This window comes from Peromyscus eremicus, chromosome X, assembly GCF_949786415.1.
Source record: "Peromyscus eremicus chromosome X, PerEre_H2_v1, whole genome shotgun sequence".
Lineage (NCBI taxonomy): Eukaryota > Metazoa > Chordata > Mammalia > Rodentia > Cricetidae > Peromyscus > Peromyscus eremicus.
This window is the reverse complement of record NC_081439.1, coordinates 17,751,943-17,764,949: the sequence shown is the minus strand read 5'-3', so window position 1 is coordinate 17,764,949 and position 13,007 is coordinate 17,751,943. Positions and strand designations below refer to the sequence as shown.

The 13,007-nt window shown below is 42.2% G+C and overlaps 1 protein-coding gene across 3 annotated transcripts in view; it reads left to right on the top strand.

Moving 5' to 3' along the window:
• LOC131898808 (uncharacterized) overlaps nt 1-12,610 on the top strand; it is a 398,643-nt gene extending 386,033 nt beyond the window's left edge. The window contains exons 1-3 of one of the 3 annotated variants that reach the window (XM_059250005.1): nt 9,731-9,811; nt 10,233-10,342; nt 11,827-12,610. In XM_059250005.1, the coding sequence (XP_059105988.1) occupies nt 10,314-10,342; nt 11,827-12,499 (702 nt within the window). In that variant the 5' untranslated portion in view covers nt 9,731-9,811; nt 10,233-10,313 and the 3' untranslated portion in view covers nt 12,500-12,610. Of the gene's footprint in view, nt 1-9,730; nt 9,812-10,232; nt 10,343-11,604; nt 11,729-11,826 lie in introns of those variants that run through there. The other 2 variants (XM_059250008.1, XM_059250007.1) reach the window with 2 other exon arrangements.
• The last annotated feature ends 397 nt before the right edge of the window (nt 12,611-13,007 follow it).

The window sequence follows — 13,007 nt, the reverse complement described above, 5'->3', positions numbered from 1 at the left end:
GGCTGGCATTACAAGAAAGCCTCAAACACTACATGTTCTGTACACTCAAAACAGGGCTAGGTAGTGTGCAAGATGGTACAGGGAAAACTAGTTCTAGAGGATCTCATTAGGAAAACCCAGTCCAGGAGGTATATGTCTAAAGCCAGGCCATATGAGGTAGAATGGGGCAGATTGCTTTGCTTCTTGGAGAACTCACCTCAGAATTCCTCCATTGGCTCCTTGAAAGGGAGCAATGGCTGGGAGAAGAGAATTGTGATACATTTCAAGTTTCATTGGAATGTCGTAGGGAAAGCCAGTGTGTGGTCTCTGCATTCAGAACAAGGCCTGGGGCTGAAGGGGCACATCTATAGGGGGTTCTGGTGGCACTTGGCAGATAAAGTTGGTGCACATACTGCTTGAACACAGCTTGATTCCAGAGTGAAGTTTATATGCTGACAGCAGAGCATCTTTGTAGCTCACCAGGCAAGTCAGTCTGCTATGCAAGGTGTAGAGTATGGAGGCCAAGGCACCTGATCAGTTCTCAGAGTACTAAGCAGAGAAAGCAAGTGAAGTAACTGAGTCTTAACTGGCCTTCAGAGCAAGGCCAATGTGTATATGCATAGACCAGGCATGAAAGGTTCTATAGAACATCACCATGTAAAGCAGTGCAGGTTTGTTGCATCTAGAACTTGGGAGTGTGTTAATAGCTTAGACAGGCTTGGCTCCAGGAGTGACCAGGGAATGCTAATGCAGGAGCTCAGTTATGGGTGTTAAGCCTCCGAGTGTGCATAAGGCACTGGCATGAAACCTATGAGGAACACACCAGGCAAAACTGCAAACGGGACATCAGGAGATGCTATGAAAATGACACAGGCAGCCTTGATTCTCAGAATCCTTTTCAGGGAAATCCAGTGCAATAACTGTGAGACAGAAGAAGCTTGACTTAGAAGTGTGGTGATGTAGAGGCCTTGCAAGGTCCTGTGGTGTTTCATCAGACAAGCCAGTACATACAGAGCTAAGAATGTGGGTCCATCCCCAAGAAAGACACAGGGATCGCCCAATGACAGAGAAATGGAATGAGATCTACATGAACAGCCTGGACATGAGTGGGGGTAGTGAAGGGCGAGGGTCGAGGGAAAGAGAGCTTGGTTGAGTGGGAGATCCCAGCTGGATCAACAACAGAGAGGGAGAACAAGGAATAGGAGACCATGGTAAATGAAGACCACATGAGAATAGGAAGAAACAAAGTGCTAGAGAGGCCCACAGAAATCCACAAAGATACCCCCACAACAGACTGCTGGCAATGGTCGAGAGACAGTCCGAACTGACCTACTCTGGTGATGGGATGGCCAAACACCCTAATTGTCGTGCTAGAAACCTCATCCAACTACTGAGGAATCTGGATGCAGAGATCCATGACTAGGCCCCAGGTGGATCTCTGGGAGTCCAATTAGCGAGAATGAGGAGGGTTTATATGAGAGAGAATTGTTGAGATCAAGGTCGGATAAAGCACAGAGACAAATAGCCAAAGAAACGGAAACACATGAAATATGAACCAATGGCTGAGGGGTCACCAACTGGATCAGACCCTCTGAGTGGGTGAGACAGTTGATTGGCCTGATCTGTTTGGGAGGCATCCAGGCAGTGGCACCGGGTCCTGTGCTCATTGCATGAGTCGGCTGTTTGAAACCTGGGGCCTATGGAGGATGGCTTGGCTCGGCCTGGGAGGAGGGGACTGGACCTACCTGGACTGAGTCCACCAGGTTGATCTCAGTCTGTGGGGAAGGCTTTGCCCTGGAGGAGATTGGAATGTGGGGCGGGCTGGGGGGAAGGTGAGGGGGGCGGGAGGGGGGAGAACAAGGGAATCTGTGCCTGTATGTAGAACTGAATTGTATTACAAAATAAAAATTAAAAAAAAAAAAAGAATGTGGGTCCATGATTCCACAGGTTCCAAAGAACTCACGGAGTTAACCCAAGCTGGAGGCAAGTAACCCGAGTGTTTAACTAGGACTAGAATGAGGGGGTAGATCTTGTGGGTGTGTTTCTGGGGAGTTTAGCAGTCAAAACCTGTGTGCTACCTGCACACCCAGAACTAGGTTTGGGAGCATGCAGGTGGTTCTGGCAGGCTTGGTTCAGTGGAACTCACCAGGAAATTTTTCTATAGGAGCTACTTGCTGGATAAGTGGAAATGGAGCTGGTCGGCAAATTTGTGGTCATCGGGCAAAGCTGATGTACATGTGTGCAGCCAGAGTTAACACTGAACTGTGGAAATGATGCAGGTATTCTTGGATCTGGGTGAACTCTCCAGGAAATGAAGCTTCATTAACTGTTTGACTGTGACCTGGACTAGGTCTGTGAGTGTGGAGAAGGCTCTGGCCATGTGCTTTTAAATTCACGTGGCAAATCTGGCAAGCAATATGAACATCCAGAAATAGGTCTGGGGAATAAAGAAATGGTACATGCCTGCTCAGTTCAGTTGGTATTCAACAGAACAGAGAAGTGAGGGAAATCTACAAAAACAGCTAGGCTAGGAACTGGACGGATGGTGCTGAGGGGAGAGGTTCTTTGAACCTACTAAGGCAAAGCTGATATGAGATCTGCCCATCTGTAACTAGATCACTAAACCTGGGAGTACCAGCGTGAAGCCAGAGGAAGAGGATCTGGGTAGCATCATCAGGCAACACTGCTGTGCAATCTGTGAATCCAGCTCTTGGCCTTGGATAGTAGAGATTGTGCCAGTGTTTTTGGTTCTGGGAGAACTCACTTGGGAAAGATGTTTAACATGAATTGCTAAATGGTCTTATTAATAAAAAAGCCCAGAGCCAGATATTAGGGGAAAAACTGAGATCAGAGGAATAGTACAAGGCACAGCCAACCTCATCTCACCAACTTCCAGACAGAGCCACTTCCTGTTTACTCATGCCTATATCCTTTGTGTCCCTGCCATCTTACTTCCTCTCTCCACCAGGCTATATCACTTCCTCTTTCTGCCCAGCTCTGTCACTTCCTGTCTGTATAGACCTCTACAACTTTGTAGCTAACAAGCTTTGGAATTTAAAGGTGTGTACCACCATGCCTGGCTCTGCTCGTAGTGTGGCCTTGAACTCACAGAGATCTGGATGACTCTGCCTTCCAGATGCTAGGATTAAAGGCCTGACTTCTATGTTTAATATAGTGGCTGGCTTTTTCCTCTGATCTCCATGTAAGCTTTATTTATTAGAGCACAAATAAAACATCACCACAGAGAGCTGTTGCAAGAGCTGCATGACCTGAGCTAGGGCTGAGAGAGCAGATGACTCTGTTAAGCAAGCTTCCAGGGAATGCCACCAGGCATACCCAATCTTTGATCTATGCAACCAGATCTATGCCTTAACAATCTGGAGATGGTACATGAGTGCTTGGTTGTGGAATAACTATCAGGGAAAGCTATTACCAGAGCTTCATGACACAAGGTAGATATTGGAGAAAGTAGAGGTCTCTGGAAGGTGAGATATTGGAGAACTCAACAAGTCAAAGATGGGTGCATACAGACCTTGGCCTGGAGTATGGTCATCACTCAGGTTGGCATGCTTCTTGAAGAACTAACCAGGAAAAGATGGTTCAGGAGTTATAACACCAGAGATAGCCACGGGAGTGTGGTGATGTCACTGGTGGCCGAGGTTCCAGGGACTTTACCAGGTAAGGTCAGTGCAAGACCTGTAAGTTCAAATCAAGAATTCACAGATGGGCTTGCTCAAGAGAGAACTTACCAGTGAAATCTGGTGTGGCATTTGTTTGGCCAGAGCTGGGCCTGGACATGAAGTGATGTTGATTGCAGGAAAGGCTATGGGGAGATGACCAGAAAAAGGAGGTGCACAGTGTAGACATGCAGAGTTAGGCCTAGGAGAGTGCAGACAGTAGGAGTGAGCTTGGTTCTGGGAGTACAATAGGGAATATCCAGTGTGACCTGTTCAAGGTCTGCGGAGTTGGGTATAGTGCTGACAGGGGAGGCTCAGATTTTCTCTCAAAGGAAAGACTTCACTTGATCTACACATACTTAGCTATCTAGGCCTCTTAGTAGGCATATTGCACATCTGGGCTTACTACTAGGGGAACTCACCAGGAAATTTGGTGAAAGAGCTGTCTGATTAGGACCAGGCTTGAAAGGGTAAACATTGCACAAGGAGGGGAATATCTGTGGACCTTTCAAGCAAAGTTGGTACAAGATCTGTGCACAGGAGATAGGCCTGGTGTGTATAGATGGCATAGGCAGGCTGGGATGTAGGGGGACTAAACAGAAATAGCAAGTGCAGGAGCTGCATTATGGGACTTAGGCCTGGGATTTCATAGATGGTGCTGGCAGGAGAAGTTCAGGGAAATTCTTCGAGCAAAGCTGATGTACAGGCTTCATCTAGAGTGTGGGAGTGGCACTGGCTCTTAGGGAATTCACCAGCTACAGTTAAATGAAGGATCCATGTGACTAGGCCTTTGAGGGCAGAGATACTGCAGTTGGATTTGATTCTGGGGAAGTTCACCTTAGAGAAAGCCAGAGCAAGAGCTTCACAGTCCATCATTGACAGAACACATAGGTCAGGAATCAAGGCAGAAACTTGGAGACAAGGAACTGAAGCACAGACCATGAAGGAACACTGCCTTGCTCTCCATGGCTACCTCAGCTTGCTTCCTTATGCAACTCACGAACACCTGTATCACACACAGTGGACTAGACCCTCAGAGGTTAATCATTACTCAAGAGAATGATCCAAACACTTCCTATTTTGCTTTGTTTTGCTTTTTGAGACAGGGTTTCTCTGTGTACCCTGCCTGTCCTGGAACTCACTCTGTAGAATAAGCTGGCCTTGAATCCAGAGAGAACCACCTGCCTCTGCCTCCTAAGTGCTGAGATCAAAGGCATGCACCACCACACTGAGCTTCCACATACTCTCTTAAAGGCCAGTTTCCTGAAGGCATTTACTCAACTAAAGTTTACTCTTTCAGATGAATCAAGATTGCATCAAGATGACAGAAAAAAAAAAAAAAACACCTTTCCAGCATAGCCAGGTTCCATCACATTCCATCACAACCTGCCAAAGAGCTGGGGAGCATATTCCACGGGGTACTGAATTTTCAATAAGCACAAACACAAGATTATACGGTAAATAGAATCTTGATTCACAGTTTGAAAACCCTTAAGATCATGTAATGTATATCATGGCTGGAGACCCATGAATTCCATCTAGGAAATCTAGAAGACCCCTTCGTGAAACTGAATATGAACTTGATGCTTCAATGGAGACAGTACAAGGTGGGAAGACAGGACCTTGATGTGCTTGCCATAGAAAGCTACATGTATGTGTTGTAGAGAGCTCAGGAAAGAGGCTACAAACCGGACAGTGGTGGCACTCGCCTTTAATCCCAGGTCTCAGGGGGCAGAGGCAGGTGGATCTCTGTAAGTCTGAGGCAAGCCTGTTCTACCTACGTGCCCCTCAACCGAAGAGGATAAAGATAATGTGGTACACATCACAATGGAGTACTACACAGAATAGAAAAACATGACATCATGAGGTTTGCAGGCAAATGAAGGGAACTAGAAAATGTCATCGTGAGTGAGGTAACCCAGACTCAGAAAGACAAACATGGTATGTACTCACTTATAAGTGGATAATAGATGTAAAGCAAAGGATAACCAGAGTGCAACTCACAGCTCCAGGGAGGCTAGATAGTATGGATGACCCTAGGAAGGAATTATGGATCAACCAGCAATGAAGAAATAAATGAGATCTACATGAGCAAACGAGATGAGGAGAGGTAATGGAGGACAAGGGATGGGAAATGAGAGCTTAGGGGATAGAGAGGTTCGACCTGGAACGGGAACCGAGTGGGAGAGCAAGGAAAGAGATACCATGATAATTGAAGACACCATGGGAATTGGGAGAACCAGAGTGCTAGGGAGATTCTCAGTAATTCCCAGGACTCCACCATAGACTACTGGCAATAGTCAAGAGTGTGTCTGAGCTGACCTACTCTGGTGATCGGATGGCTGAATATCCTAACTGTCTTGATAGAACCCTCATCCAGTATCTGATGGAAGCATATGGAGAGATCCACGGCCACGTCCCAGGTGCAGCTCCAGGATTCCAATCAGAGAGAGAGAGGAGGGATGCTATGAGCAAGAGATATTGAGATCATGATTAGAAAATGTACAGAGACAATTAGCCAAACTAGTGGAAACACATGAACTGTGGACCAATAGCTGAGGAGGCCCCATGGTACTGGACTAGTCCCTCTGGGTAATCGAGACAGTGGTTTAGATTGAACTGTTTAGGGGGCCCACAGGCAGTGGGATCGGGACCTGTCCCTAGTGCATGAGCAGGCTTTTTAGAGTCTAGTGCCTATGGTGAGGCACTTTGCACAGCCTTGGTGCAGGGAGAAGGGGTTTGGACCTGCCTCAAATGAATATACCAGGCTCTGCCTTCTCCACACGGGAGACATTGCCTTGGAGGAAGAAGGAATGGGGGAGGGAGGAAACCGGATTGTTGGGAGGAGGGAGGAGAGGGGAATCTGTGATTGGTATGTAAAATGAATAGAAAATCTCTTACAAAAAAACTGAGAGGAATAAACATAACTCAGAGAATAGAGAAAGGAAAACAAACAAACAAATAAAAACTCCCCAAAACAGAACAAACAAACCAAGAAAACCAAAACAATAAATGTTTCCATTGCTTTTGAAAAAGTTAATAATAGCAGTGACAAATAGTTGTGTTTGGCAGGTATTAATTTCCCACGTTGTAGAAAGCTTTGAAAAATGACAAATTCAATTCTTTGAGAAACTGTTACACTCTAGAGGCATAGTAATACATGCTTTTAATCTCCACACTCAAAAGGCATGCAGATATCTGTGAGTTTGAGGCCAATCTCATATACAAAGTAATGTTCAGTCCAAAGTTATACTATGAGACTATGATTCAAACTAACCAACCAACCAACAAACCAACCAATGAAACAAACCATCCAACGACAGTCATGTGTTTACTATAAAACAGTAACAAAACAATTTATTCTTTAGTTTAAGAGGAAGAAAAACAGATTAATTTCCCTCAGTAGCAATAATGCTAATTTGAGTTAGGTTACACTTGTTTCCCACATTCTGAAAATATTTACATAAAATGTCTTTTGGATTGATTTCCTTTAAGCCTGCCAAGGATTGTAAGCTGTAGGTAATGGTCAATATGCATACTTTAGAAGAAGAACATGGCTTACATTCCATTTATGTAATTAACTTCATATGAAAGGGTGCTATTTTCTTTATGGAAAATCTGAAATTCATGATGACATATTTTGGGTAATTTAAAAAATATTCCTTTCTTCAAGAAGGAGCAGATAAGATGGTTTTTTATACTTTACTTATCCTTCCTCCTGAAAAAGAATAGTCTGTGGTGGCAATAAAATCCAAGCATTTGAAAAAAATGGCTAAATAATGGCATTACAGATATCCATGTAAACTTTCAACATTTTGAAGGTGAGGCATACCTTCAGAGCTTTCATCCAAGTGGGTGCAGATTTAATGTAACATTGAGTCTAAAGCATGACTGGGAATGAGGAGAAAACTAGGGACAGTAGAAACATATGTTTACTAACTGGTTCAGACTAGGGAGTAGTTTCCTTCAGTAGTCTCTAATATTTTCTAAAACATCACATATTTAAAATAAAAGTCCTAGTTAAAATAAATTCTTCCAATTTTCAATTCATGGATTTTTTCAATTAGTTTAGTCCTTAATGATAACACAGTAAATATAAGACACCACATTAAGTATTACCTTCACCTTCAGCTCTGACTTACCTAACAGCAGGTGTGTTCTAAGTAGTATATTTTTTACACTCCCTGGTATTGAGAGCCACTGATAGCAAAAGTCCATGGGAGTATAAAGCAGTGACAATTAGAGTTCAGAAGGTCAACCTATCAGAACAAAGGGTTCTGTTAAAGGAAACTATCATGCAAGGCTGGTCTATATCACATCAATCATTAATCCAGTCTGTTGGAGGTAATCCCTCATTTGAGCTTCCATTTTTCAAAGAAACTCTACTATGTTTCAAGTTGATCAAGAGTAGAGGGCACAATCACCAAATGGGGTTTGTAGCAGAGGTCTCAAACAAAGGCATGTTGTGCATGTCAGCAAAATTCTTCTTTTCTTTATTTTCATGAGACCTGGTTTCAGAGTACCTCTGGCTTTCTGGGACCTCACTATGTAGACAAGTCACACCTAGTACTCACAGAAATCAGGCTGCCTCTCCCTCCCGTTGCTGAGATTAAAGTTATGGTTCACCACACCCAGATGATCAGCTGACATTTTTGCAAAGCTCTTGAGCACCTGGATGATGCTTTTCAGGGCACATTTATTTCCAGCAGAATCTGGGGTATATCACTTGCTAGCAAATGCTGTTTGAATTCTTCTGTCTAATATGGCAGGCTGTGGAATCTTCCATGTTGGGCACATACATAAAAACAACAACATGCACATTTATACAGTAGGGCTACACCATGCTTTTTATGAAACATTCTTGTCTTCCCATTTCCTGTAACAGGATGTTTATGCACTTCCCATTGATCTCCACAGCTCACTCTAAGAAATTCACCCTGATTTTGATATCAGTGTGCTCTGGAAGCTGCCATGTAGCAGAAAGTGTAGGTTTTCTTCATTGCTTATTATACCACAGATACATTATGAAGTACAAAGAGATAAGGTTTAAAAAGAAAGTCAAACTTTCCTTCTCTATTTACCACTCATTTACAAACTTTGGCTATTTTTAACTATATGCTTACAGTATGGTAAGTTCTCAAGATGTGACCACAGTAAGAAATAATATTGTGTAAATTTACATAGCTTTATATCAGTTTGTAAGAACTTAAGAGTTACCTGGAAAGAAGAAGCTCAATTAAGGGATCCTCTCCATCAAATTGCCTATAGTCAAGTCTATAGGACATTTTCTTGGTTAGTAATTTTCTTGATTAGTATCTTATGTAGGATGTCCTGGCAGAAGGTAGGCAGTACAAAACCTGGGCCTCTGGTAAGGGATGATATAAAAATGCATATTGAACAAGCTATGGGGGTCAACTCAGTAAGCAGTGTTTTTCCTTGGCTCCTGCTTGATTTATTTTCTGTCTTTGGCTTGTGACTTTAGTGCCTGCCCTAATCTGTTGAGATGATGCACTATGATGTGGCAATGTGAGCCACGTGAACCATTTCCTCTCCAAGATGAATTTGGTCATGGTGCTTTTATCACAGCAATAGAAACCCTAACTAGTATCATCAAAGTAACAGAGTTTGAGGTAAAACACAGAAAGAGAAAAGGATGATAGTTTTCTATTCCAAACAAAATACCCCATGATTTTATATACATATAATCTGTTATTACTGACAATATATACTTTGTGTCTCTATCTAAGATGTTTCTACAAGGTAAGATGATCTCAAAGTCTCCAATGAAGACACTTTGCTCAAAGTGAAACGTCTATCCTTCCACCACACAGACACTGGAGGGCAAGGAATGTGGGTGAGAGCTTATTTTTTTCTTTTTTTTTCAAATATCTATCTCTGCTATGCCCATCAGGCATTGTAGTACTTATTTGATGTATGATTTCAAAAAGGAAATTCCTCTTTTAAAGACTATTCACATACAAAGGGAAGTTAAGCACACTGGTCCTTTATGGCCAAATATGGCTAGGAAGTTGTGTCCTTTGCTCATAATCCACCATTCAGCCTTAGTAGCCATGGAAACAAGAATTTTTAAAGTGAGTTAATACTCTGTCTACTGGCAGTCACTAACATTTGGTCTTACTACAAGGGAAAAAGAGGCAAGTATTTTACATTCCTGGGTATTTTTATTAATCACATTCAATTTCACAGGACAAAGAATGCCAGAAAGGGCCATTGATATGTGGGTAAGTGTGTGTAAACGCTGCTGAATATCGTGTCTAGAAGCCCCATGTGGAACTGCAGGTAATCATTGAGCTGCCCTACAGGTTTTAATTGTGTAGGTCCCTGATGTTAGTTTATGAATTAACCTCTCGCTGTTGTTTCCTTACCTACAAAATGGGGGAAATGACTAGATGGATGTCCTTAGAGAGTCAGATGTATAAATACTCCTGAAGTGTGTAAATGAGGTTCTTCTTAAGCCAAGGACAAGAGTGAATGGAAAGGATTGTGGGATCAAGGGATTGGAGAGACACTGCTCTGAGCTGAACTGTCTGCCTAATAGAATTTCTTTTTCTGAAGGTTTTTCCACTCTTCTTCTGACTGGAGATATGGGTATTTACTGTTACTGGGAAGAACGTCTGTGATCCCGCCACCTTCTAAATGAGTCTTCTTATCCATAATACACAAAGGTATAAAAACTTTATGTTATATATGGGAGCTTTCAAATATGGTCTTATGAATCACACACACATCTACTCCACGTGTTTCAAATACAGGAAGAAACAGATTCTACCAAGCTAGCTCATATTTTTTTTTTTCTGGAACAAGAGCAATCTTCATTGTGTTTTCAGAACTACTTCAAAGCACACTGTTCTTGTAGTCCATTGCCTAGGGCCTGCCTTGGAATGGAAGATGATGTGGGCAGGGTGTTACCCAAGCCACCATGAATTGTGAACTCATCTTGCTGATGAAACCTCCCTAGTAGAAAAGCTCCTGCCTTCTCTCAGTCAGGAAGCACATTCTACAGAGACTTTAGAGCAGGGGGTAGCTGTTTAGGGAAGGTTTCCTGGCAAGGAGATCCAGTGTGTAGGCCCCTTCAACCTTCTGCATGCACAGTTAGCAGTGACATTATCCAAATGCCTAGTGAGTAAATGACTCACCTCCTTCCTTCATCCTAAGATTGGAATTGAGAAAAGGTGCAAAGAAGTTAGTTCAAAGTTACAATACAGAGTGTAAATTTTCTGTGAAAGAAGATATTTGCTCACAGAAAATATGTCAGGATTCTTTTTGTTTCACTGAAACGAAGCTAATTATCTAAAGATGAAATTTTAAGTAAGAGATGGGCTATAATTGGAAATATCCACTTTTATCGATTTATATGATTTTATGTGTAAATTATCCATTTCCCTTATTCCTCTGACTCACTCTCTGGACAATTTTACACATAGATTTTGGTTTACAGATACTAAAGAAGAATTCGGGGTTTTGTGCGTGTTAGATAATCACTTTACCATTGAGCTCTATCCCCGGCTATATTACAGATAGACGTTGATGGGCATACTCTTCTGGTTTCAATTATAAAATATGTATAGCCTTCTTTAGAGAAGTGTACATTTCTGTAAAATTCACAAGGAGGAATAGCATTGTACACTATCATTTATGAGGTGTATCATTATGTACAGATCAATTTGTATACACATATATGTATATAAAAATTTATGTCACGTGTGTTATTATTTTTACATAAATGAGTTTACTGTGTGAATTATTTTCATTTTCTTTCATACATGATTTCAGTTTGTAACAGTCATGAAATGTTAAAGTACTATATTTTAGAAATGATAATTAATTTGAGCATTCCTCTGCTTTTACCTCTCTTTATGGTATTAAAATATTTACAAATTGCAAATACAGGTAAAATAAGCGTGGCATTACATATGATATTGCAAACTCTCTTCTCATTGTCAGTTCTAAGCACTGAAATTCCTAGTCAACAAATATGATTATCTACTCTGTGAAGAATAATAATCTGTACATAGACCACTGAAACATCTCTATGTGACAACAAGGACAAGGTATGAGAGCTCAGTGCTCTCTAAGCCATGACTCCCTCTGTTTTCCTGCCTTCTCTTGTAGTCTCACTGACTCTATTCTTCTTTGATGCTTTCTTCAGATTTGCCAAAATGAAGGAGTACATCTTCAAGTTCAGTGGCCTGATTTGCAGTACAGCAGCTTTGGTATTCGAAATCATCCTTGCAAACAGCCAGTGCTGGCGCCTGTGGGAGTTTAACAATGAGGTTGTGCAATTTGTGTCAATTGGACTCTGGGATGCTTATTACACTCAGGAATTTAACATCTCTGGGTCTATGACCAGGATGTTGGTTCACACCCCTCTCAATTCAACCTGGAACGAGTCATCGGAATTTCAGTATTTACAACTCCTGATAGCGTGGGCCATTTTGATGAAACTCCTAGTCCTGATTTTCACTTCAGTGGCCATTAAGATCAGCTGTCTGGATGACCCATTCATTGAAATCCAACTGTTTTGCTACAAGATGTCTGCCATAATTTTGGCTGTGAGCAGCATTTTTACACTTGTTACTGTGACCTTGAACCACCTGGTTGACATGTATGGGCAAACCACTCTTGATTTTCCACCTGACTTTCCCGTTAAAAAGGAGGACATTATAAAGAAACACTGCACAACTGTGTTCCCAATGGGTGTCCTGACAGCCACGATGTCACTCTTTGGCGTGATTTTGTTTCTCTGTGAGATGATTTCCTTGACAGAACAGAGTCAGGTGAAGGCCCAGTGTGCTTCCAACCTGGCTGCGCAAAAGGTCTGAAGTGAGGGCACTCGTATTTTAACATCTGCCAGGAGAATCCTTGAAGAAATTGCCCATTTGTACACAGTACTGTGTAATCACCAATTCATTCTATATAAAATATCAACTTGACTTCTGGGATTGTGTCTAAGTTTTATTCCTTCCTTGCTGTCAAACGCATTCCATTCCTTAAATGTTTTCACATTCTAAACTGCAGGTCGTGATCTCATTCAACATTGCCAACAAGCAATAGCAAGAAAGAGTACACTATAAAGGCGTGTTTCCTAAGTAAACCTAGTGAATCCCATGAAAAATACGGTTTGCAAGTAAACAGACACCTCAACACAAAAAAAGAAACCACATTCTTGTGTGGAGACACTTAAGTATTCATATCTCTGACAGGTAGAGCAGGATGTTTTAGCCTTGGCACTGCTGGGAGAGTGGGATGCTCTCTTGGAGAAGGAAGGCAATGCTGTTCACTGAGTATGCTAGTGCCATCTGTCTTCTGTCGCTATTAGAAGGAAGTAGC